General features: G+C 39.4%; 1 protein-coding gene across 1 annotated transcript in view; it reads left to right on the top strand.

The window, feature by feature from the left end:
- Nucleotides 1-431: 431 nt before the first annotated feature.
- The window catches only part of dst (dystonin), a 141598-nt gene continuing 117668 nt past the window's right edge, over nt 432-24361 (top strand). The window contains exons 1-4 of the mRNA XM_047351559.1: nt 432-802; nt 1009-1040; nt 3110-3298; nt 16956-17172. Of these exons, the coding sequence (XP_047207515.1) occupies nt 616-802; nt 1009-1040; nt 3110-3298; nt 16956-17172 (625 nt within the window). The 5' untranslated portion in view covers nt 432-615. The remainder of the gene's footprint in view (nt 803-1008; nt 1041-3109; nt 3299-16955; nt 17173-24361) is intronic.

Raw genomic sequence — 24361 nt, 5'->3', positions numbered from 1 at the left:
GAGATGGCATAAACCAAAACGCAAACAGCGCTGGATTATTACGAGAAAGGGTTTCTGTGAGTGTCTTTGTGTGGATTCCCCTCCCTAATCCTGAAATTTTTAGAATAAAATCCCAGTTCATTATTATTATTTACCAGACAGATATTTTAGGACACAAGATCCGTGTCACACTGGAATGCCATAGAATATTAGCACCTCTTGGTTGATAATCACCCCTCATTTTGCATCTGAACTGGGTTTTCTCAAGGGACTGACACAGATATCCATCCAACCCTCCAGTAGGACAGTATGGAATATTGCAGCGTGGGCGGGCCACTCTGCAGTAGACGCAACGCTGCCTGGGATAAATGTGCTGACTCTCCCTGCCCCTTGTGGAGAATAAATAAATAAATAAAACGTGCGTCTCTGCTGAGTCATGCGTTGTACCTCACAAAAATGATATCATTACCTTGGACTGTCCACTTTGACCCTGTGCGCTCTCCACGTTTTGCTGTGTGATGCTCCATGTATACCAACGAGCGTCTTTATCCGCATCCCGAGCTCTGAGTGGTGGAAACGCGCATAGGAGAGGAGGCAGCTGTCTGGAGCTGAAGGAGCTGTCCTATATTTCGACTTATGATGATCGCTGCGGCGTTTTTGGTCCTCCTGAGACCGTACAGTATTCAGTGTGTGCTGTTGCTTTTGCTGCTTTTGCTCGGCACAATTGCGACGATTTTATTTTTCTGCTGCTGGCATCGCAGGCTCCGAAATGGAAAACATGCTATAAAATCTGTGCTGTCCGGGGGACGCTCCAGGAGCCGCGGTAAGTGCAGCGAAGGCCAGCCGCATCTCCTCGTCCCTGACTATTGGTCTACAATAACGTGTATATGTTGTTACCCGCATGCTTGTGCTGGTGTTTATCAGACGTTACAAATATTTGGATTATTATAAAGCAAATACGAGTTTCACACTTTAAAAAAATGTTTAATCGAAATGTCTCTAATGTAACATCTGTTATCTGTCCTGTAGTTGGTCTCCGGACGCATCATTTTCGATCAGAGGTAGGATAACCTTTCACATGTTTTGTGATGAACACACTGCACACCCTTTGGATGCTCGGGCAAATAGGCCACCTCTGAAATAAAAGAGCTTCACAAAGTTGGGTTCTTTGAACTTTTACCCAGGGCTGCATGACTATTTCAGGCAGATGTGCGCAATGCGCAACTATTATCAATAAATAATGTAGGCGAAGATGTTTTGCAGTTTAAAATAAATTAAGACTCTCCATGTGTGATCTCATAAGTGTCTGCATGAGGTGTAACTGGATCAGCATAACCAGTGGAGTCCAGGTCAAATAAAAGCGAAAAAATCTCAATACAACTTCAACCATAGTTTTGTGTATTTGTTTTTCTCGTTTGCTTTTCAATTCTGAAACTGACCTATGTTAAATCACGTAAATTACTTAAAAATATAAATATTAGGCAGACAACGATAAGCTGTCTCAATTAGCCATTTTCCAAAGCGGCAGTGGCTTACTAGAACTTCCTGACATAGGATTGTTGTGATTTCAGTAAAGCTAAAATAATGCCTGGAAAGTAACAATTTACAGTAATATTTTTTTCACAGTTTTATTTAGAGCTTAGAAGGTCTAACACTATATGTCCTTCAGTAAGAGCACAAACTGTTATTTTCCATAATTTCTTTAATGAAAAAAGCAAGAGCTGGTTGACCATCATATTATTGAACCAGGGGATACTGAATCCCTACTGACTCAGTTCTCAAATGGTATCATATTCAAGTAGGCCAAAGTAGGATTGTTATGGAGCTTCAGTGTTGGTAAAATGTATATGTTGGTCTTCTTATAAAACTTTATAGAGAGAGACAAACAAACGTGGATGCAAAAAAATTTTATTTTTATTTTGGAGTGGTTAGAGTTCCCGTGTTGCAAGCAGAATTTCATCTCTCTGCAGTTTAATAAACCATTACTGTTGTCCCTGTTAAAAATCTTTTTCTGCCTGTAGCAAACTGAGACCATAAGAAATAATTTAAACATTTTTCCCCACATATAATAGGACACATATCTTTTACAATTCAGTTAAAAATCAAGCAAATTTGTCAGAAGGAAAAAAACAAAACAAGCAAAAAAAGTGCCCAATAACCTTGTTACGTATGAGTGTTAAAATAACGTTTGATTCAATTTTAGCATTCGGTCTTCTTTGGTAGGTGTTTGCCAGCGTCTCATATCTTGATTTGAAAATATTTGGCCTCGCTGCCTTGCAAAAGTTCCTAATATAAAAGATGCTTCAGACTGTGGGAACATTTACGATCCACAGCCTTCTTCAGGTGACTCGACAGTCTTTATGTCAGATTTATTTCTTAACTATAGCTAGGCCTTTCCAAAACTTAAATTTGTCTCCCATGAAGCCATTTGTTTTATTGCTTGGACTCACTGGAACACTAAGCTTTCAATGACACAAACCTTTTTGGCCAAATTTGAATAGTATTTGGAAGTATTAAGAACTTATTTCACCTTAGCAAAACTCAGTTCTATTTGAAGAAATGTAACTCCAAATCATGATGCTGCCACCGCCATGCTTCACCATGAGTATATTGTTCTTTTGGTGACATATGTTTTCTGATCTATAGGGTTTTTAGTTCAGTTTAATTAGTCTGGTCTCTGTTTGTAGCATCCTTTGTTTCAGCGTTTTACATTATAATTTACAGATGTTTAATCCTTCCCTCAGTGCCTCAGTTTCCTGCTGTTTCAGAGCCATTTTCATATGTTTTTTTTACTCACCTGCAGCATGCTCCTCTCATCTTTGTCACTGCGTTTGGGTCCACTACATCTATCAGTTTTTGTGCCAAATCAAATTAGGTTTCATCAGTCGTTTAACACCCAACCCCCCGCCAACTCCCCATTTTTTAAATCACTTTTTTTTTCTTTTTTTTTTTAACAGGTGTGAGAACCACTGGATAGGAGTTGGCTATGTTTTGTGCCTCCGATAAAAATACATCTTGCTTGAAATAAACATTTGTGGCACTCAGGATGTTGCATGTTTAAATCGGTGAACTTTTCTGTGTTCAATGTGTAACCTTTTTTAGCATTTTAACCATTGGTGGTGTTTCCCAGGGTTTCAGGCACAGTCCACGTCACTTAAGAAGGAGCGCACATGCCCGGGTGACGGAGGAAAAGCCCAGTCTGGCTGAGGTTCCAGAGAGTGAACCCGACATATCCTCGACTTTGAGAAAACGTAAAGTCAAGAAGAGACTCCCACCAGAGTTTTACCAGTCTGTGCAAGTCACTCCCACTCGTAAAGCTGTAGGTATCCCTCCATCTCTGTTACCATCCTTTATGCAGATGATAAAGTGATGCAGGCTATTTGCTTTACTCTCCACCAGAGCCTCGTTGTGCTTCTGAACCTTTACATTCTTACAAACATGTTTATTTAAAGGGCTTGGATATGGGTGTGCTTTTGAACTTTGATCTCTTTAAATGTCATATCTTTGGAAAAATTGCCTCAAAATGTATTATGAGTCATTAATAATCATGTGACCTATGTAGATAGAAGCTGTCATTCCAATAAGATATGAGTTAGCTTCTAACACAAAACAAGCAATTTCAGTGAAACATAAAATAAAGCCCCCTGAATAATATTTAGGGACCATTAAGTGGCCAAATATACTTACAGTATTTTCTTTTGAGGAACTGGTGCAGAGAAAAAAAGAGTTATTTTCAAGCAGATACTAAAGTAAGACATGCATAAGAGGAAGTTTTAGGTAGTAAAAATGATTGTTTCAGAACCAAATTTTATGTTTACATACATTTACATATTCTTTAAGTGCAATACCATCACATGAACCTTCATTTAAATGGTTATAACATTTTCCTGCTATTACAGGTTAGCAGGTCAAATTCAAAATAAGAATACGTTTTTCTGTTCACGTTGGTACCTACCATCAGCGCAGCCTCATCTGTTTGCTTTAGTCCTCCAGCTTTAAGTGTAAACATCCTCACTGAATGTGCCCCTGCTTGCCATACCTTAATGATTTTATCCTCATCAGAGGCCTTTATCTTTTCAGGCTCTGTGGTCAAAACATGAACTAAGGAGAGACAGAACCCATCCTCTAATCAGAACAATGATTGTTTTTTGTCTAGCTGGAAAGAGAGGTCTGAGTATATGGGATTATTGGGTGTGGGTGGCCACATCAGTTCTTTTGGATAGTTGGGCTTTATTAACATTAATGTGCTTTAATGTGAGAATATTTTGCTCTGCAAGAACAACTCTTATATATATATATATATATATATATATATATATATATATATATATATATATATATATATAAATATATATATAAGAAAAATTTACATATATTTGAAATATATCATATACCTGGACTTGCATAGGTATTAATACCCGTCCCATTAATATGTGTTCAGTTCCAGAACTTTTCACATTTTTCGACTTTGTTGCCTTGAACGTCAATATATTTCATTGGGGCTGATGTGATAGACCAAATAAAAATGGTTGTAATTAAAATGGCTTTACGCCTTGGGGTCTTTACCAGTTTTCTACATTTGGAGACTGATATTTTTGGCCATTCTTTGCAAAACTGCTCAGGCTCAGTCGGAATGAATGGAAACCTGTGAAAAGCTATTTTTGGGTCTTACTGAGATTCTTAATTTTATTTAAGCCTTTCACTGGACCATTCTAATAAAGATGCTGTGATCTAACTCATTTCGTTTTTGGTTTTGGTTGTATTTTGCAGCCTCTAGCCAGTGTTCTTACTGAGTTCAACATAATCCATCTTCCCGTTAACTCGGATCAGCTTCCCTACCATTGTTAAAGAAAAGCATCCCAACAGCATGATGCTACCACCATTGTAAAAGATGGGAATAGTGTGTTCAGGGTTATGTGCAGTGTTAGTCTAATGAGATATATTGTGTTTTCCATGCAGACCAAAAAGTTCAGTTGTGGTGTAATCTGACCAGTGCATTTTCTTCCACCCATTTGCCATGTCCTGTACATAGCTTGTGTCAAACTGCAGATTGGACCACTGGTTTGTTCATTGGTCTGCATGGTTCTGGTTGTCCATGTTGTCAAAATGAAAAACCTGTCAGGTCTTCACAGAACTGCTGTATTTAAACTGAGATTAAAATTGCACACGGCTGACTCCATTTAATAATTTGATTACTTCTGATGACTTCTGAAGGGGGCTGACTATAAATTAATGCAACCCTTTTCGGATTTTTATGTGTAAAAAATGAAAACCACATACCTTTTTTCTTCCACATCAAATTTATGCCTTACTTTTTGTTGATCTAGCACACAAAATCTCAAAGCTTTTGGTTGTAATGAGACAAAATATGAAAAACGTTCAAGGGGTATGCATATTTTGCTATGCACTGTTTATATAAGGTATTGTATATAAAGTATGAAATACTTACTTAACCTTTAATTTAAGTACTGCAAAGGTCACTGCAAAAGTGATTTCTGTGTCAAATCTTGTGTGATGTTGGAAGTGACTATAGTTCGAAGGAACCTATTGATCTGTGTAGTCCTGTTGTTTGCTGCATGATAGCTGGAGATCCCTGGGACACATATCTATTTTTAATCATTGAAGTTTTTAACAAACAAGATTCATCACAACGGCACCTGGGTTTGGTTTCATACCACTTTTTTCACTTTTGATACTCCTAACCAAACAATGCTTTCAGTAAATTGACAAAAAAAAAATGGCATAAACAGCTGTCGCTCAGTCATTTAAAAGTCTCCCCATTTCCAGCTGTTACCAAAGAATGACAATAAATAATCAGAAAGATTTTACTGGGTCAGGCTTATCATCATCCCACCCTCATTTGTTATATACAGTCATCCACTGTCAAGATGACATATTTACAGTGGTTGTGACGATAAGAACAGTGTCTACAGTGTTTAATTGTCTTTAACTGGCCCAAATCAGGGCGAATGAGCTACCAGGAACACATTTTATTGACAGGAAGTTAGGCCGATGCAGACGTGTCTTATTTCACGTCCAGTACTTACAGAAGCTGCATCAGTCTGATTAAAAACTGAACATTTTATCAAATGAGCCTGGAGACTCTGCACTCAATGCTTTTTAAACTGGCCAACTACAGAGCAGAGACATTACCAAATAAAAAAGATTTTAAGCTTCTACATGACGGAGAGAATGAGTCCCCTTGGGGTGGTCCTGTGATCTTTCTTGAATCCTTACTTCTGCAGGGTCTTGTAAAATACAGTAAAATGTATTCAGGTAAATATTAATTTAACCTTAAAAAACAACTTGCCTTGAGGCATGTACTCTTTCACTTTTTTAGATTGTTAATATCAGGGATATGATAATATAATGCAATATTAATCTGCCTCAGAAAGAATTGGTCTCAATCTGATGAAATGGGAGGCAGTGATGCTGCTATTATTAACATCAGTTCTGCAGCATCTATTTTAAACAAGTAGTTATTCTATATGGCTCTGTTGAAACATTCTTCACAAACGTTTAATCCAGTCTATTTATACACTGCTCAAAAAAATAAAGGGAACACTCAAATAACACATCCTAGATCTGAATGAATGAAATATTCTCATTGAATACTTTGTTCTGTACAAAGTTGAATTCAATTCAATTCAAAAATACTTTATTGATCCCAATGGGAAATTAAATAATAATTGAATATGCTGACAACAAAATCACACAAAAATCATCAATGGAAATCAAATTTATTAACCAATGGAGGCCTGGATTTGGAGTCACACACAAAATTAAAGCGGAAAAACACACTACAGGCTGATCCAACTTTGATGTAATGTCCTCAAAACAAGTCAAAATGAGGCTCAGTATTGTGTGTGACCTCCACGTGCCTGTATGACCTCCCTACAACGCCTGGGCATGCTCCTGATGAGACAGCGGATGGTCTCCTGATGGATCTTCTCCCAGACCTGGACTAAAGCATCCGCCAACTCCTGGACAGTCTGTGGTGCAACGTGACGTTGGTGGATGGAGCGAGACATGATGTCCCAGATGTGCTCAATCAGATTCAGGTCTGGGGAACGGGCGGTCCAGTCCATAGCTTCAATGTCTTCATCTTGCAGGAACTGCTGACACACTCCAGCCACATGAGGTCTAGCATTGTCCTGCATTAGGAGGAACCCAGGGCCAACTGCACCAGCATATGGTCTCACAAGGGGTCTGAGGATCTCATCTCGGTACCTAATGGCAGTCAGGCTACCTCTGGTGAGCACATGGAGGGCCATGCGGCCCTCCAAAGAAATGCCTCCACGCACCATTACTGACCCACTGCCAAACCGGTCATGCTGAAGGATGTTGCAGACAGCAGATTGCTCTCCACGGTGTCTCCAGACTTTGTCACGTCTGTCACATGTGCTCAGTGTGAACCTGCTTTCATTTGTGAAGAGCACAGGGCGCCAGTGGTGAATTTGGCAATCCTGGTGTTCTCTGGCAAATGCCAAGCATCCTGCACGGTGTTGGGCTGTGAGCACAACCCCCATTTGTGGACGTCGGTCCCTCATACCATCCTCATGGAGTCGGTTTCTGACCGTTTGTGCAGACACATGCACATTTGTGGCCTGCTAGAGGTAATTTTGCAGGGCTCTGGCAGTGCTCCTCCTGTTCCTCCTTGCACAAAGGCGGAGGTAGTGGTCCTGCTGCTGCATTGTTGCCCTCCTATGGCCTCCTCCACGTCTCCTAGTGTACTGGCCTGTCTCCTGGTAGCGCCTCCAGGCTCTGGACACTACGCTGACAGACACAGCAAACCTCCTTGCCACAGCTCGCATTGATGTGCCATCCTGGATGAGCTGCACTACCTGAGCTACTTGTGTGGGTTGTAGAGTCCATCTCATGCTACCACGAGTGTGAAAGCACCACCAACATTCAAAAGTGACCAAAACATCAGCCGGAAAGCATAGGTACTGAGAAGTACAGCATGTGAAATTGATTGTCAATCAGTGTTGCTTCCTAAGTGGACAGTTTGATTTCACAGAAGTTTGATTTACTTGGAGTTATATTGTGTTGTTTAAGTGTTCCATTTATTTTTTTGAGCAGTGTAGAAATAAAAGAACAAAAGTGGATGGAAGTCTGCTTCCGCCTCTCTGCCTGCTCAGACGCTTTTCTCCTAAGCTCCCTGCTTGCTTGCATTCTTTTACTCCTAACTTTTTACCTCTTAGCCAAAATTACGGAAATATTGGACTAAAACTTCTTCTTACCAGTGACTTCCAAGGATTATTATTATTGTTTTTTTTTCTAAAGGATTTTGATGTTTCTATAATCGAACTCTAAAGCAGGACACGTTGACGCCAGCTAATCAGCACAAAATGCCTCCCTTCGCCACAGAGGACTTCGACAAACTTTTACAGAAAATGGCTGTTTTGGAGATGAAAATCCATCGACTAGAAGTGAATGTGGAGGTGAATATGGGGTACAACGATGATTCAACTCTGCCTGTGATCCCAAACAGTGACAGCCAGCTCAACAACTCAGCCGGCAATCAGAACACTGAGAATAAACCTACCGGCAGACCCCCCTGGCATGTTTTAGGTTTTAGGGGCATGCCCAAAAAATGAAGGTGGACGATTCACTGGAAGATCTCAGCAATTAAATAAATTAGAATGGCCAGAATTACAGAGAAATGTCCCCGTTTCCCCTGGGAAAAGGAGACTTCGACAGCGAGCTGCTGTCACAACTGATAGGAGTGAGACAGCTGGAAACAATGGAATTCCCCTCCAAAACAGATTTGCTCCACTATAGAATGAAAACCAGGATAATGATCCATCTTCTGAGAACAATAAAAGGTTTGAGAACAACCTTCATTCTAAACAGTCTTCTCTTAAATTGCCTGAGAGAAAGCGCCCCACCGGACCAAGAACCCTAATAGTGGGCAACACAACTGTGAATGGGATCAAAAACTTCTGCAACAATAAAAACACAGAAGTTATGATTGGTACCAGTAACGTGGTCTCCGATATCTCAGAGAATATTCTGGCAATCACAGAAAAGCGCCCGTCTCTAGAAAACCTTATTATACACTGTGGAGCCATGGATGACGTGGCTAAGAAAAACTCAGAAGGACTGAAGGAGGATTTCACTCGTCTTCTGAATATTGTTGGAGGTCTCAATATCAAGGTGTTTCTTTGCACCGATTTTCTGTGGAGATGAGATTTTTTCGAGACTTCTGATGATTAATAAGTGGTTGAAAAAAACATGTGCCACCACACCTGTGAACTTCATCGACAACTTTGATATTTTTTGGGAAAAAGGACAACTCTTCAAGCAAGATGGTTTCTGTTTGAACAAGCCAGGAGCCAGACGTCTCACATCTAATCTCTTCTATTCAGTAAATAATCCGCCAGCAGCTCCAACCTTCAGCAGAGAACATGGAGTATCAACAACAATGATAACGCTGCCTCCAACAGCTCCAGCAGAAACAACCGGCCAGTTGGCTGAGAAAGAGAGGTCATCACAAAAGGTCTCCCCGTCAAAATCCACAGGAGAGGTGGACCCCCCCATTATACCCCCATCCCCTCAGACCCCGACCCAGACCTCACAGAACTCTCCCATCTTCCCTCTGAGCCCGCTTTTTACTTTACTGGATTCTGATAACATGAGCTCTTAAAATCGGGACCCAAATGGCTCTGACATCTTCTCCATTCAACATCCCCCATGGCCGAGGCCCTGCTACTAAACCAACATCTTCCAAATGCCGCAGACCTCCGCCACCTCATAATCTATCTCCTCCTAATCAGGACCTTCAAATCACTTTTCGGTGATACAGTCTGGGCCCCAGTGGTAACTCTATCAGAAATGAGCATGTCCAGGAAAAACTTGGGCCCCTAATAGGAGATAGTTGTAAAATCTCTGTGCTTATACATGACAGAAAGAACAAAGCCAAAAGGATAAGAGACAGTAATAAACAATCAACGAAAGCCATAAACTGTCAGGTACAACCACACACAGAGTTAATATCAACAACTAAGTCATATAAACTGGCTTTAGATCTCTGTCAGAAAAATAATTTTTAATCAATGACTTCATTACTGACCACGATCTTGATGTTATGTTTTTAACAGAAACAAGGTTTCATGAATTTAATGAAGCTCCCATTCTGATAGAGGCGACGCCTCCAAACTACAATTTTCTTTGTGAGAGCAGACACCAAAGAAAAGGTGGAGGTGTGACCACTTTGTTTAAAGATTTATTAGAGTGTAAAAAAGTATTTCTGGGCAAATTTGACTCTTGAATATTTGGCTCTCCAGGTAAAGAGCCCAGTCCGAAACATGTTCTTGAATATTTACAGGTCTCCTAAGTCCAAAACAAACTTTATCAGTAATTTTAATGAGCTTTTATCTGTGATATGTGTTGACTATGACTGTTTAATTATTGTGGGAGACTTCAACATTCACATGGACAATCCTGAAGACAGAATTGCAATAGATCTATGTGACACTCTTAGAAATTTTGGTTTGACTCAACATGTTAAAGAGCAAATGCACAAACAGGACATATTTTGGACTTGATCATCACTAAGGGTCTAAACATTTCCAAGGTATCTGTAACTGATGTTGCTCCATCTGACCACTTTTCTGTTATTTTTGAAAGCATCATCTGCTATGACTCAGTTTGCCAAAGAGACATAATAAGAAAACGCATCTTTAAGGACGGTGCTGCTGAAACCTTTAACCAGATTTACTCTTCTACCTTCACTTTGCCCTGTAACACTGTAGATGAGCTGATAGAAAACTTTTATTCAAAAATCTCAGACATCATTGATTCAATTGCTCCAATTAAAGTGAAAGTCGTTTCTGGGAAGAAAATGTCTCCGTGGAGAAGTGCTGCACCAGTCAGAAGTGAAAAAAAGGAGTGTCGAAAAGCTGAACGCAGGTGGCGAAAGACTGGACTCCAGGTTCACTATATTATCTATAAAGAGAGACAATACAGATATAACCTACAACTGAAAAATGCAAGGGAATCTTTTTTTTCTGAGATCATCAGCAAAAACATTAACAATGCTCGTGCATTATTTGCCACGGTTGACAGGTTAACAAACCCTCCTGTAACAGTAGCATCTGAACTCCACTCTACCAGGGCCTGCAATGAATTTGCTAAATTCTTTACTGAAAAAACCCAAAAGATCAGAGGGGCAGTCAGGACATCCACATCAACTCCAGTACCAAAGTTGTCTCCAACTAGAACTGATTTTGACAAAATGTCCCAATTTCACCAAATAAACTGCAAAAACTTAGAAGAAATCGTACACCAACTAAATTCTTCTTCCTGCTGTCTCAATCTTTTACCCACAGCTTTCCTTAAGAAAGCTTTGCCTGTAATAACATCTGATTTAACACAAATAATAAACACGTCCCTTTTGTCAGATGTTCGATGTCTTCCAGTCAGCCTTCCGTGCTCACCACAGTACAGAGACTGCTCTTGTCAAGGTGTTCAATGACATCCGTATAAATGCAGACTGTGGAAGAACCACAGTGCTGGTATTATTGGACCTTAGTGCAGCATTCGACACTGTTGATCACTCCATTTTATTAGAGCGCCTGGAAAACTGGGTTGGCCTTTCTGGTACAGCACTCAATTGGTTTAAATCCTACTTGAAGGGCAGGGACTTTTTTGTGTCAGTGGGTAACTTTACATCAGAGAGCACAAAAATCACATGTGGCGTTCCCCAAGGGTCCATCTTAGGGCCCCTTCTATTCAATATCTACAGGGGTTGAACAATGAAACTGAAACACCTGTCATTTTAGTGTGGGAGGTTTCATGGCTAAATTGGACCAGCCTGGTAGCCAGTCTTCATTGATTGCACATTGCACCAGTAAGAGCAGAGTGTGAAAGTTCAATTAGCAGGGTAAGAGCACAGTTTTGCTCAAAATATTGAAATGCACACAACATTATGGGTGACATACCAGAGTTCAAAAGAGGACAAATTGTTGGCGCACGTCTTGCTGGTGCATCTGTGACCAAGACAGCAAGTCTTTGTGATGTATCAAGAGCCACGGTATCCAGGGTAATGTCAGCATACCACCAAGAAGGACGAACCACATCCAACAGGATTAACTGTGGATGCAAGAGGAAGCAGTCTGAAAGGGATGTTCGGGTTTTACCCGGATTGTATCCAAAAGACATAAAACCATAGCTGCCCAAATCACGGCAGAATTAAGTGTGCACCTCAACTCTCCTGTTTCCACCAGAACTGTCCGTCGGGAGCTCCACAGGGTCAATATACACGGCCGGGCTGCTATAGCCAAACCTTTGGTCACTCATGCCAATGCCAAACGTCGGTTTCAATGGTGCAAGGAGCACAAATCTTGGGCTGTGGACAATGAGAAACATGTATTGTTCTCTGATGAGTCCACCTTTACTGTTTTCCCCACATCCGGGAGAGTTACGGTGTGGAGAAGCCCCAAAGAAGCGTACCACCCAGACTGTTGCATGCCCAGAGTGAAGCATGGGGGTGGATCAGTGATGGTTCGGGCTGCCATATCATGGCATTCCCTTGGCCCAATACTTGTGCTAGATGGGCGCGTCACTGCCAAGGACTACCGAACCATTCTTGAGGACCATGTGCATCCAATGGTTCAAACATTGTATCCTGAAGGCGGTGCCGTGCATCAGGATGACAATGCACCAATACACAAAGCAAGACTGGTGAAAGATTGGTTTGATGAACATGAAAGTGAAGTTGAACATCTCCCATGGCCTGCACAGTCACCAGATCTAAATATTATTGAGCCACTTTGGGGTGTTTTGGAGAAGCGAGTCAGGAAATGTTTTCCTCCACCAGTATCACGTAGTGACCTGGCCACTATCCTGCAAGAAGAATGGCTTAAAATCCCTCTGACCACTGTGCAGGACTTGTATATGTCATTCCCAAGACGAATTGACGCTGTATTGGCCGCAAAAGGAGGCCCTACACCATACTAATAAATTATTGTGGTCTAAAACCAGGTGTTTCAGTTTCATTGTCCAACCCCTATACATGCTCCCCCTAGCTCAGATTTTAATTAACAACAACGTAAGTTATTATAACTATGCAGACGACACACAGCTATACATTACGATGTCACCAGGTGACCATGAACCCATTCAAGCGCTGGGTAAATGCTTAGAAGAAATCAATGCATGGATGGGCCAAAATTTTCTTCAGCTGAATCAAAACAAAACTGAAGTAATAATCTTTGGACCAAAGGAAGAGCATTTAAAAGTTATCACACAGCTTCATTTAATACAGCTAGAAACCACCAGTCAGGCTCGAAACCTGGGTGTAGTGATGGACTCAGACCTGAACCTTCAGAGACACATAAAGATAGTAACAAGGTCAGCCTTCTATCACCTAAAGAACATCTCCAGGATTAAAGGACTAATGTCTCAGCAGGACCTTGAAAAACGAATTCATGCCTTCATCTTTAGTAGAATTGATTACTGCAACGGTGTCTTCACAGGTCTGCCTAAAAAGTCGATCAGACAGCTGCAGTTGATCCAGAACGCTGCTGCCCGCGTCCTCACTAGAACTAAGAAAGTGGAGCACATCAACCCGGTTCTAAAGTCCCTACACTGGCTCCCTGTGTCTCAGAGAATAGAGTTTAAAATACTTCTGTCTATAAAACACTGAATGGCTTAGCATCAAAATACATTACAGACTTGTTGTCAGTGTATCAACCAGCCAGACCTCTCAGGTCTTCTGGCTCAAATCTACTCTGCACACCCAGAACCAGAACCAAACATGGAGAAGCAGCTTTTAGTTCTTATGCTCCACTAATCTGGAATAAACTACCAGAAAACTGTAAAAGCGCCAAAACCCTAAGTTGCTTTAAATCAAGATTAAAAACGTATTTGTTTAGAGTGGCCTTTGCCTGTGCCATCTAAACATTATTAGTGAAGTTGTCAGTCCAGTTTTCCTTTCGTTTTCTTATCCATCATTCTATTCTCTTTATTTATTTATTTTTTTTTAAATTACCTCTGGTTGATTTTCTGTATTATTGTAATGTTTTTCCTTATGTACAGCGCCTTGAGTGCCTTGTTGCTGAAAAGCACTATATAAATAAACTTGACTTGACTACAGATCTTAATTTTGCAATGTTTTGTCTTCGTTTTGTCTTTGTTTGAGTTTCTGCAATATGAGCTCACCACAGATCATTTCAAATCTTATGTCTCCCTGAACTTCTTTTTATGGATGCTGAAAAAAGTAGACTTATCAGGCTTGAAAATTTAACATTATACTTTAATATTTTTTAGTATAACTAATAGGTTTTATTTATTTATTATTATTATTATTATTATTATATTTTTTAAGACATTTGATTTGAAAAACATTTACAAAAGTTTGGATGTTGCATCCATTTTAAACCAGAAATCATTTTATTTTGCCCTGTTGAAACATTCATCTTATGAATGTTTCATTTATTTTATGTTATTTCATTATGGCATCAAGACAATCTACAGAGCAGGATTATTTCTTTTTATATTAGCTACTCTTTTAGAACGAAAACAAAATAAAAATTATTTATTAACAGCAGGGTAATAAATTGGATTTAGGAGGATGTTGGTTCCTTGGCTAGAGGCAGTTTGTCTGCCCTACCCACATCAGCCTCAAGGTCTTGAGTCCTGGTTCATATGAATTTAGGGTTTTCTAAAACAATATTATAAACTCTTCATAATATCTAGAAATGTCTTCATCTACACAAAAAAGGACCCAAAATGTTTAGGAACCATGCCAGGCCTGTATATGGTGATATATGGTGTATATGAGCCACAGCAAAGACCACAAATGAGGCATGGATGCATGGAGCATGCACTTATGGTGCTTTCTGTTTGTACTGGGAAATCAGATTTTCTGAGTTCCCAGTCAGTCATGCAATAAGAACACCCCCTGAAATCGAAACTGTGACTGGGAAAGTCAGAGGTTGCCAAGTATGCCCGTGTTCAGTATTAAAAATGACAGATATAAACTATTTATGAGCACCTCTGACACATTCATTACCCAACAATGTCTATGTGCAATATCGAAATAGCCTTAAGTGTTCAAACAAAACAAATATGAAGTTCAAACAAATATGAAAAAATATACTATTTACTATATAATATACTATGAATTGTTTTGCATTGATAATAGTAGTTAGCCTCAAGATAAATAAAAAAATAACACTAGTTCAACTCTTGTATGACAACATCTCCAGATTCAAGCTCAAACTTCTGAGATAAATCATATGATTAATTAAGCTTGCCCTTGATTTGCTTGGGGTTGAGGGTGAGATTAATATCATTCTTTTCAAATATTCGCTTATTTGTCGTCTACTGTTACGCCAAAAATTATTCACATCCCTGACAGATATAGCTTTAAAATAATCTTTCAATTTTGCCAAAATGTTCCTTGTGACTGAAACTAATGTTAATGTTAGCCAAAATCCCAGCTGAAATCTGATAGATAATCTATGGAAGGGGTTAAAAATTAGGGTGATGGCAAGTAGGCATTCCAGAGTCAACTTGGAGCTCATCTTCAAAGAGAAATCAACAAAATACCAACAGAGACCTGCAAAAAGCTGCTCAGCAATTTGATAAAGAGTTTGATTGCTGTAACACCAAAAATTATTTTTTCCACCGATCAATAAAGAGAACATAAATAATTTTTAACATCACATTTTTAAGGAAATGTTAATAGATACTATTCATATACTAATATTATTTGAGAGATGCTTGTCTCATTACCTAACAGAAAAAAAACTTGTTGGTCAATGTTAATAGATTTTCCTTACAAATGTATACAGTTTTTTAAAAAGAAAGATTATTTTCTATTTTTTAAAACAAAGTTAGAACAACAACATCATTGAAAAAGTTCATTATTTTGTTGCCCTCCCAAACCTCTGGGCCCTAGGCCACTGCCCTGGTAAGAAGTTGTTAAAATCCCTGATCACCTGGTAAATTGAGCGTGATTGTACAAGTATATATTCACCCAACCCTTTTCCTTAAGGATGTGTTTGCCTTCATTTGTTCTGTTGCTCAACCTGGGAGTGTCAGGGTGCAGCAGGGAATTACTGCAGTAACTTACTTTAGCTGGTGAGTAGCCTAACTTAAAGAACCTCAAAGGAACCAGTGAATTGTCAAAAGAGTAATCTTGCTGTGCAACTATACTTCTCTGAGGTAACTATTCCATGATATAAGTGGAGTCATATGTGTGTGTTTTTGTGCTAAGTTGAACATATTGTTATGGAATTACGCTTGAAGTCACCATTATGAATGCAGGGTGGTTCTGGAACTTATTGTCCCCGTTCATGAGGGGGGATGTTTACAACCAGCCGCTTCCTTTGTGTTAGAGATGGCGCTCTAACACCGGAGCTGGAGCTGCTGCTGCTGTTGGCTGCCGGGTATGACGCGCAGACACATGAAGTCTGCTCTCCCATCACGGTCGAGCTCAGCTCGTCCTCGACACACAGCGTCCACCGGCATCATCCTCTCTCAGTCCTCTGGAGATCTGACATCACCCCGCATCCCTGATGCTGCCTTAAGAGAGAAACAGTGTCCCGAGTATCACTGAAAGGGCGTGGTACCCCTAAAATAGATGACTGGAGGGGGAAGCTAAGGATGCCCGAATAGGATTTTAAATATTTTTTTCTTCTTCCAGCTGATAGGTCTCTATGTATACTGTGGTAAGTCTTAGACTTGACCTGGCGGGGGAGCCAGATGCTATTGTTTTTCGTCTTGCTTTTATATGGCTCTTTCTTTTATTGTTTTGGGTCACTGTGAACTAGTGGCCCATGTCACGCCTAACATGCGCGGACATTACGCACCTTGACCCGTCATGGTGACAAAAATGTGATCATCGTCTGGTGCTGTTTCCTGTCTTTTTAGCTTCTCACCTTAGATGCTCGCATGTGTGTGTGTGTGTGTGTGTGTGTGTGTGTTTGTAATCAAGACATTGTTCGTTTCCTTTTGTCTCACAGAGCTCCAGTTCGGGGAACCCTTCCCTGCACTGCTCCATGTCTTCTTCGGCAGACATCTCGGACGAGGATGACTACAGCAGCGTCAAATCCGGATCGGCGTCGCCCGCACCCGGCGACACTTTGCCCTGGAACCTGCCCAGACACGAGAGGTCCAAGAGGAAGATCCAAGGAGGATCCGTGTTGGACCCGGCAGAGAGAGCTGTGCTCAGGATCGCAGGTGAGGGACGCGCACCTTGTTAAGTTAGAGGAAAAACACAAGGATTGAATGAGTAAAAAGGTGTGATTTATGTGTGGGTATCATGAGGGATCTTGATGCTCTTATATATTTTGATTATTCTGGTGGTTATGCATTTTATTTTCAGCGTTAATCGTCTATAAAACAATAAGAAAGACATTTGAAAAGAATCAGGTTGATAAACGTGATGAAATGCATGTTGACCTGCCTTTATTGCACCTAATCGTTTTACAGTGTTACTTTGATACCGCTGGATCTCGTAAAATCACAGTCTTAATTGCAGTGTCCGGAATGTTGGGGGTTATAGTACCAATTAAAATACGCAAGGATCTGTTCTGATAATACGATTCCAGTTGATTTAAACACAAAATAAATATAACCTTAGTTTAGTGGATCTGTGAAATTAGCCAGAAGTCAGTAAAAGGAAGAGACCAATAAAGTGTGGGACTGATAAATGTACAAACTGACAGGACGCTCATTTTGCGCACACTGTAAATGATATGAATATCAGTCAGTCAGTCAGTCAGTAATCTTCTATACCGCTTCTTCCATAGTGGGTGGCGGGGAAGCTGGTCTCCAGCAGTCTATTGGCGGGAGGCGGGGTACACCCTGGACAGGTCGCCAATCCATCGCAGGGCAACACACAAACAACCATGCACACACTCATTCACACACCTAAGGGCAATTTAGAGAGACCAATTAACCTAACAGACATGTCATTGGACTGTGGGAGGAAGCCAGAACACCCGGTGAAAACCCACGCATGCACAAGGAAAACATGCACTGCGCCACCGTGCAGCCCACTATATTTCATATTCTCCCAATTAAGTGTACCATCTACTTTTTTGCAGATGGGATGTATCTAAAAATGGTCAGTTCAGGAAAAAAAAGACAACTTTAAAAGACATATATCATTATTTTCAGATAATTTTTTCTTTAGCTGTGGTCAGGCTTTAGTTTACAATAGTCATATTAATTTCTATGTTGAATGTCAAGATATATGCTGGAAAAAAAAACATGGAAAAATAAGAAAAACACTGCAAGAACTACAATTTCCAAGCCTGCAACTGAAAGTTGCTGAACAGTTAAGACATCATGTCTGAAACATAATCTTGGGCATGCAGTAACTAGCACAACACTGCAGCGAAAAAATAACACGTTGAAGTCTCATTCAAATGTGAGCTCATACGATATGGACTTGGTTGGTGATTTGACCTGTCAAAAGGATTTAATTGAACAAATGCTGTTCTTGAGGTATTAGCATGGACATCTAATGGGTTGCCTGCCTGCTGGCTGACCAGGTGGAAGCCAAACAGAAAATATTGGATGTTTTTTTTTTTTTTTGGTTTCTTTTAGAATAGAGATTTTTTTGCAGAATTTATTTCCAAATAAACCACATGAAACAGCACATTTGTTTAACATTGAAACTTTGCGCTTGCTCTCCGCCAACAAGTACGGCTGTCAGAATGGTCTGGCTGTCGATCCCCCACTCAAGTCTTCTGTTGTGGCTGGTGCATGAACAGTGGGGTATGCTCCATTTCTCAGCCTTGTGTTGTTCTTTATATTAAATCTAAGATTTTGCATACAAATTGTTTCACAGTCTTGTTAAGCGAATGTTTCAAACAGACAACAGTTCTTTAAAGGTAAAAAGTCCACTTTTTTCAATTTATTTAGTCCCGCCCACTTTTGCTGAACAATTTGGTCCTTCCGGAAAGTGTGTATGCTCACTTCAACGTTTAATGTCTTGTAGCAATAAGTAACAATAAGGGGCTATGTACACTGTAAAAAGAATTTTGTAAATTTTACAGTAGTTTAATGGCAGCTGGATGGTAGTTAATTATTACAATTTAATTTAAAGTGTCGTTACTTTATTTTTAGTTGCGCTCTGAATTTGTTGAGCGACTGTATCTTCATTTTCAATGTAAAATTTTTACTTACATTTTTGATGTAATTATAGTCTTATACACTATAATTAGGAATTCCCTATTACAACAGATTAGTAGCAATACAGTATCCCTGTATCACCAAATGGAAATCATTTCTTGTGAGGAACAACTATCAGCTGTTTGGAAATTGGAAACCCAGGACATGACATGGGATGTTTTTGTATGTCACATGTGAGAAAATGAGACATTTTGTGATAAAATAAACAGAGAGACATATTCTTGTTAAAGAGTATTTTTTTCCTATAAGAAAACAATCTTTATTTTATGTACAATAAAAACATAAAAAACTGCAGATCCAGATGACACATGGTCATCAATATATGGTACTTCCTGTTATAAAGAGAGAAGTGGCTGCAAAGGCTTTTTTGCTTTGAAAAATGCTTTTAATGTTTCCATTCATGTTTCATACCATTCATATTTATTGTTTCTATGCCTTTAAAATAATATCAATCTATTTTCAGCATTAGTTTTTGCCAGGATGTAATTTAGGTTGGCTTACTAAAACTGCACACATATGAATTAAACATTTCTTAATGTCATTTTCAATTTCAGTTTTGGATTGGGTCGTTCAGATAATTTTTTACACTACAGTTTTTCCTATCGCCGCTATAAAGTCACAGAGGAAGCGTCGCCCATTGGTCAGACTGCAGACAAGGGAGGGCTGTAGGGCGTTTCCTTCAGAACGACAACAGCGCCGATCACTCTCAAGCCCTCGGCAAACACACATGCACGCAGGCGCACGAACACACACGCATGTAGAGCTACACAACGACACACATGCTGTGTCCCAGTCCGTCGCTGGTGAGCGTCCAGTTTGTGAAGCCCGGGTTATGGCTCAGTACGCGCCGCGGGGGTATGGGCTCTCGGACGAACAAGAATACCTTCAAGCCTACGAGGACGTATTGGAAAAATACAAAGGTAGGAGAGGATATACATGGTGAGGCTCTTTAGGCGATACAGAAATCCGCTCGGTCACTGCTTGACAGTTAAGTGGTTAAATGTCAGCCTGCTCCCTTTTCCTCTCTGCTGACTGGCAGCTTTAAATGGGAAAATGGGAATATTTCCAGGATGACATCACAGTCAGGCCGAATTTCAGTAGCAAAACTCCAAATCTTTATAAAAATAATGCTTAAAGTAATTTTAATTAATAATTAAAAATACATGATTAAAGAAAGAAAGAAAAGAGAGAAAAAAAGATTTGATTAAATGGTTAGTTTGTTCACTTATCTCCTGAAGAACCTCGGTTACTTTGTCAAAGTAAACGTTTGCACATTTTTGACATTCTGTAAATTCCTCTTTTATAATACACGTATGTTAGGAGATTTGTAAGAGAGTTGAACATCAAAACTATTTAACCCGCAAGAGCTGTAAAATAACCTCCAAATAAAACAGAAAATCATGCATGTGATGTAGGTTAGACATAAAATTTTAAAAGCTGACATTTTGGCTTAATTTATGTGCCTTTATTTACTTTATAGAGCTCTAACCCAAAAATTAGAAAACTGCTGTCTTTAATTTTTTTATATTCTCATAAAATAGTTGACAAACAATTTCTAAGAAAGTTTAGCCTCTTTATTGGTTAGAGTATCAGTTAATTTACTTGTAATATACATTTTATTCAACCAAAAGTCCACTTTAATAACTGTGGAATATGTTTTCAACATTTAAAACTGTGACAGAGAGCATTGTGCCTTGAAATAAAAGACATTATGCTTAAATTATTTTTCAATGTAAAGTTTAAAGTTAAATTCTTACATTGTGATAAAAGCAAACTTTTTTTTTTTAATGAAAATCGGAGTTGAGCTTTGGTTTATGGAAACTAAACACATTAACATAAATACTACAATCTGACAGTAGCTGGGTAATTAGTTGGCCCAGCAACAAGTGAAGGAGGGGCATCTCTACTTTACTCAATTGGTTCGTTCTATTTGTCATCAGTATTCCATGAATATTGAATAAAGGCTCCTCACTAAATCATGGATACGCAGTGGTTTAGTGAGCCATAAGTAGGCCAACTTAGTTACTAAGTGGCTTCAGGAAAAACAGATTTGTTTTGGCTATTGAATTATCTGGTAAATTAGTTGGGTTAGCAACAGGTGGGGAGGGGCACCACTTCGCTCCTCTATGCTTTACATCCACAAAAAGCACTTTTTCTGGCATCTCATTAAAAGACCTTTAACGTTAGGAACAGTATGATGGAAAATCAGTTTAAAACCTTGCTATAACTTCATACTTGTAACCAGCCCTATTTGTTTTGTTAATTTGGTCATATCTCATGTGCATGGATACAATTTGTTGCAGGGTGCTGATTTGAACTGTAAAGTGTCCTAAATCAGGCTGGACAATGTATAATAGCATGACCCAGTATGATCTGACATCAGTAGCTCATGTCACTTCACATTGCAGATCCATTTTAGTCTATCACATTAATTAGAGTCATTCTATCACAGATTCGAGGTCCACTCTGCTTGAGCTTGGCCAAATCCGACACATGTATCCTCAGGCCGGGCCTCAATAGATCGAGATGGGCTAAATTCAGACTGACAGCAGTGACTTTTAACTCTTTGTGTCTCAATAAAATACAAAGTAAAACAGCAGAACAATAAGCAACAAATGCTGGGCGCTTTTGTGAATACTCAGCATATGCGTGTGTGTTCTTTCAGCTGTTGAGGATTTTAGCCCGTGGGTCCGGTCAGCTGTGCTGTAAGGCCTAAACTCCGTGAAGGGTCTCTGAAGGAGTCATATGATGGAGCATCATTAGGAATCTTTAGCTGCTGTCTTCAGGCAGATGGGCGGTGACAAATAGAAAGCTTATTTATTTCCTGTGTTTTCAGCTGTTTCAGACAGTTTGCGAACAGTTTCCACATGTTATGGGCAAGTTTTAGGGAATATTTGTCTTCCCACCAACTGTTGCGTGAACGATGAACTTTTCACTGAAGGGTAAGGACACATTTCCAAAAATAATGGTAATCGGTTTATAATTTCACAGTTTATTGTAGCCGTTGTACTTTTAGAGCCACACTTTTCTTTAATTTGTGGTCTTTGTTCACCTCACTTTGTGACTGTAATAATATCTTTAAAGTTTAAGCTAGTCATGCTGCAAATTACATGTGTACTATGACCTATTTCTTTTTGCTAACTCTCAGTTTTCTGTTTCCATTAGCTCAGGTTACAAACTATCCCATAAAGAATAAAAGGAAGCTTGAACTTTTAAACATTTATTCACCAGGGGTTGGTTAAGGAGTCAGCGAACAGACTGTTTGAAGTGAAACATTGATTATAAAGTTGAAACCTGTTGTGTTTCATAGTGGCACAGAGCCTATTAAACAAAAAATATTCACAGACATTTTACATTGACTCATTTTGCTTTGGAGAAGTTACTGATTTCTGAATCGCTGTAAGAAGTAAAAAGCAGGCTAAGAAAAGTGTCTTTACATGGCTGTTAGTGTTTGTCTTTCTTTTAATAAAAAATAGCTATATTCATCTTTTGAAGGGCTGTTTATTTCTTTTTTGTCAGATAATTTTCATTGGTGCGTTATTTAAACACTTAAAAACATTGTAGTCTTTATTATTACGCAAGTCTAACTTGACCTTTATTCAGCCACCTACAGCCCCAAGCTTTGCTCCTTGTGATGCATGGAGAATCAGTGGGACACATTTTACAAGTCAAATCATTAGCAGTAACCAAGTAAACAAACCAGTAAACAAACCAGTTGTCTGGACAATTATAAAACAGAAGATGGTTTAGTTCTACCTAACAGAACCAAGTAAGTTTTCATGTTTAAAAGCTGATTTTTAGCCTAGGAAAGCCAAAAGTATCCTTTATTGATACACTTGCTTCTTTGATCTCTACCTCTTTACCAAATTTGGTATTTTCTTCAAAAACTTACTGTATTGAATCCCATATTTAATCCAAGATGGCTTCGTGTACTTTTTAGGAAGAAGAGTACAAAAAAAGATTATTCTTCAGGTTGTTAGGAATATTTTATGTATCACTACATCTGTTGTTTCTTTAGTGGATTTTATGTGTTATTTGGGGGGGCATACAATTCCTATACTTTTAGCTTGAGAAAATATGATCAGTACATGACCACAAACACCTAGTGTAACAATTATGACACATTCAATAATCCAGCTGACATACAAAATGTTTTTGTGATGTTAAAAGCATCCAATACAGTTGAGTTCTTGTAATTTTATACTAATATTTCTTGCAGATTTCAACTCTCAGTATGTCAGTTATGTTGATTAAGTTCAATTCAATTCAGTTCAATTCAGTTTATTTATAAAGCGCCAATTCACAACACATGTCATCTCAAGGCACTTCACAAAAGTCAGGTACATACATTCCAGTTAGTCCTAACCATTGAACAGTGCAGTCAGATTCAGTTATTTATTCAAATTGGATAAAAAATATTTCTGTCTAAGGAAACCCAGCAGATTGCATCGAGTCAGTGACTTGCAGCATTCACTCCTCCTGGATGAGCATGTAGTGACAGTGGACAGTCTCTGGTGTTGACTTTGCAGCAATCCCTCATACTGAGCATGCATGTAGCGACAGTGGAGAGGAAAAACTCCCTTTTAACAGAAGAAACCTCCAGCAGAACCAGGCTCAGTGTGAGCGGCCATCTGCCACGACCGACTGGGGGTTTGAGAGAAGAGAGCAGAGACATAAAAAGAACAAAGAAGCACTGATCCAGGAGTCCTTTCTATGGGAAGGAAAAGTAAATGTTAATGGATGTAGCTCCTTTAGTTGTTTCACCTAGAAAGAAAGAACAGATAAACTCTGAGCCAGTTTTCAAGGTTAGAGTCTGAAAGAGAGCACATAGAGTTAGTTACAGTAAAAGCTCAGTCAATTACCATGTCTAGGAGAGAGAAAGGGTTAAACACTGAAAGACAGGGCTATGTGGATCATCGGTACAGGGTGAGCATTAAGTTGTTGCCAGCAGAAGCTTGGATGATGCCCCTCTCCAGAAAGGTGTTACCGGTAGACACAGAGTCAGGCCAGGTGTAGCTTCTAGGAAGAGAAAAGAGAGAGAACAAAGTTAAAAGCTGAAATAACAGCAAATAATGCAAAATTGGAGAGTAGTGTGAGAATGTAGCGAAGAGGGTGAAAGTGGTCATTATGTCCTCCAGCAGCCTAAGCCTATAGCAGCATAACTACAGAGATAGCTCAGGATAACCTAAGCCACTCTAACTATAAGCTTTATGAAAATTGAAAGTTT

The sequence above is a fragment of the Girardinichthys multiradiatus genome, chromosome 22, assembly GCF_021462225.1.
Source record: "Girardinichthys multiradiatus isolate DD_20200921_A chromosome 22, DD_fGirMul_XY1, whole genome shotgun sequence".
Classification (NCBI taxonomy): Eukaryota; Metazoa; Chordata; class Actinopteri; order Cyprinodontiformes; family Goodeidae; genus Girardinichthys; species Girardinichthys multiradiatus.
This window is presented reverse-complemented; position numbering and strand designations above follow the sequence as displayed.